At 37.5% G+C, this 2,125-nt stretch overlaps 1 protein-coding gene across 1 annotated transcript; it reads left to right on the top strand.

The window, feature by feature from the left end:
* The first annotated feature begins 270 nt into the window (after window positions 1-270).
* PS2 (Presenilin-2) lies at window positions 271-1,733 on the top strand. Its single transcript, XM_018117955.2, has one exon. The coding sequence runs from the start codon at window positions 404-406 to the stop codon at window positions 1,664-1,666; it is 1,263 nt and encodes a 420-aa protein (XP_017973444.2). The 5' UTR covers window positions 271-403; the 3' UTR covers window positions 1,667-1,733.
* Window positions 1,734-2,125: the final 392 nt, after the last annotated feature.

Genomic DNA, 2,125 nt, shown 5'->3' with positions numbered 1-2,125 from the left:
CAACATACTACAAAATAGATAAGGCAAAATTAGTGGAATTCAACAAGGGAAAAAGGACTTGTTAATTTATAATTTACTATGCTGTGTTTTAGTTAACAATTTAAAATATAAATGTTTAATTAAAAAAAAAATACTCCTCCTGCCAAGTAAAAGAAAAAGAAAAGGCAATATTAAATTAAGAGGTGAAGGTGAAAGGGCCTCACTCTCACTTTCAGCCACTAATATATCCTACCCAAAATGTCATCGTCATGGTCAATGTTTCATGGGTCCTTTCTTCCGCCATACCCTGGTAAAAACTACATAAAACGGACCCTGCAAACTTTAGCATTTTTATATCAAAATCCCTAGTCAAATAACCTTGAACCCCCCGAGATTCCAACTTGATCCCAAATTTGCCACCGAGATGGCCCAAAACCAGGGACCCAAAACCCTCCTTGATTCATTAGGAGAAGAAATCATCAGAATCCTAACTCCTGTTTCAATCTGCATGTTCCTGGTTGTCCTTTTGGTTTCAACTCTTAACTCAAATTCATCAACTTCAGTAACATCGATTGCAACCATAACATACGCAGAAACCAGCTCAGATTCATCTTGGGACAAATTCGTAGGTGCCCTTTTGAATTCATTAGCTTTTGTAGCTGTTGTCACTGTTGTCACCTTCATTTTGGTGCTCCTTTTTTACCTTAGATGCACTAAGTTCTTGAAAATATATATGGGTTTCTCTTCTTTTGTTGTTTTGGGATTTATGGGTGGTGAAATTGCCTTGATTTTTATTGAGAAATTTAGTGTTCCTATTGATTGTATTACCTTTTCGGTGGTTCTGTTTAATTTTGCTGCTGTTGGTGTTTTGGCTGTGTTTATGTCCAAAATGGCAATTTTTGTGACACAAGGGTACTTGGTTTTGATTGGAATGTTCGTTGCCTATTGGTTTACTCTTTTGCCTGAATGGACTACTTGGGTGTTATTGGTTGCTATGGCATTGTATGATCTTGCAGCGGTATTGTTGCCTGTTGGCCCCTTAAGGCTTCTTGTAGAGCTTGCTATGTCTAGGGATGAAGATATCCCAGCTTTGGTTTATGAGGCAAGGCCTGTTACTCATCATGATTCAGCTTCAGGGGAGAATACGGTTCAAAGGAGGGTTTGGAGAGAAAGGGGAAATGTTAGGCAGGATTTGATGGATAATTTGAATTTGAATGGCAATGTCGTTTCTGATGCAAACTCCAGTGTTGGTACTGTTCAGAGCAGCCATAATGACACAAGAATTGCTAGAGTGGAAGAGGGGCAGGTTTCAGAAAGGGATGCTGAGCTTTCTGCACCATTAATTGATCATCGAATGAATAGTCAAGATGGAATGTCAGCTGAAAGCTTGGTGCTAGAGGGCATGGGGTTGGGTTCATCTGGTGCTATCAAGCTTGGATTGGGGGACTTTATCTTCTACAGCGTGTTAGTTGGTAGGGCTGCAATGTATGATTTTATGGCAGTGTATGCATGTTATCTCGCTATTGTAGCTGGTCTGGGCATAACATTGATGCTATTGGCATTTTATCAGAAAGCTCTACCTGCTCTTCCTGTGTCAATAGCACTAGGTGTGTTGTTTTATTTCTTAACTAGGTTCCTGCTTGAAGTTTTCATTGTACAATGTTCTTTGAATCTTGTGATGTTTTAAAACATAATTATTTAACACTTAAGTCATAGAAGACAGCTCACTAAATTCATGATCAGTTGTTATGATCCATCATTTCTCCATCAAGTTCTAGTGCTTGCTTATAGGATTTATTTATTGATATTAAAGTTGGTGAAAGATGTTAAAATGACTTTTTTGAAGTCTTGCAGAAGCTGTATGTCAACACTGTTAATCTATCTTTTGAAGCTTTGTGTTTGAAGTTGGAATCTAAAGTAAGTGATCTAAATAAATTTTTTAAGGAAATTAAGATGAATTGCTATCTGTTTACCAAAAAGAGAATCCAAATTAGTATTGAGGTGGGAGCTAGATAGCAATTTGAGGGCATCCAATGGAAAATGCCATAGAAGAAGAAAAGTAGAGAAGAAAACTCGGTAATCATTAGTCTTGGTGCTCTTGAAACTTGAAAGGGAAGTTGAATCAATCTAAGGAGGTATTTCAAAA

The sequence above is a fragment of the Theobroma cacao genome, chromosome 3 (genome assembly GCF_053813885.1).
Source record: "Theobroma cacao isolate CCN51 chromosome 3, ASM5381388v1, whole genome shotgun sequence".
In the NCBI taxonomy this organism is placed as follows: Eukaryota; Viridiplantae; Streptophyta; class Magnoliopsida; order Malvales; family Malvaceae; genus Theobroma; species Theobroma cacao.
Note: the sequence above shows the minus strand (reverse complement) of the source record. Positions and strands in the feature narration are given on the sequence as shown.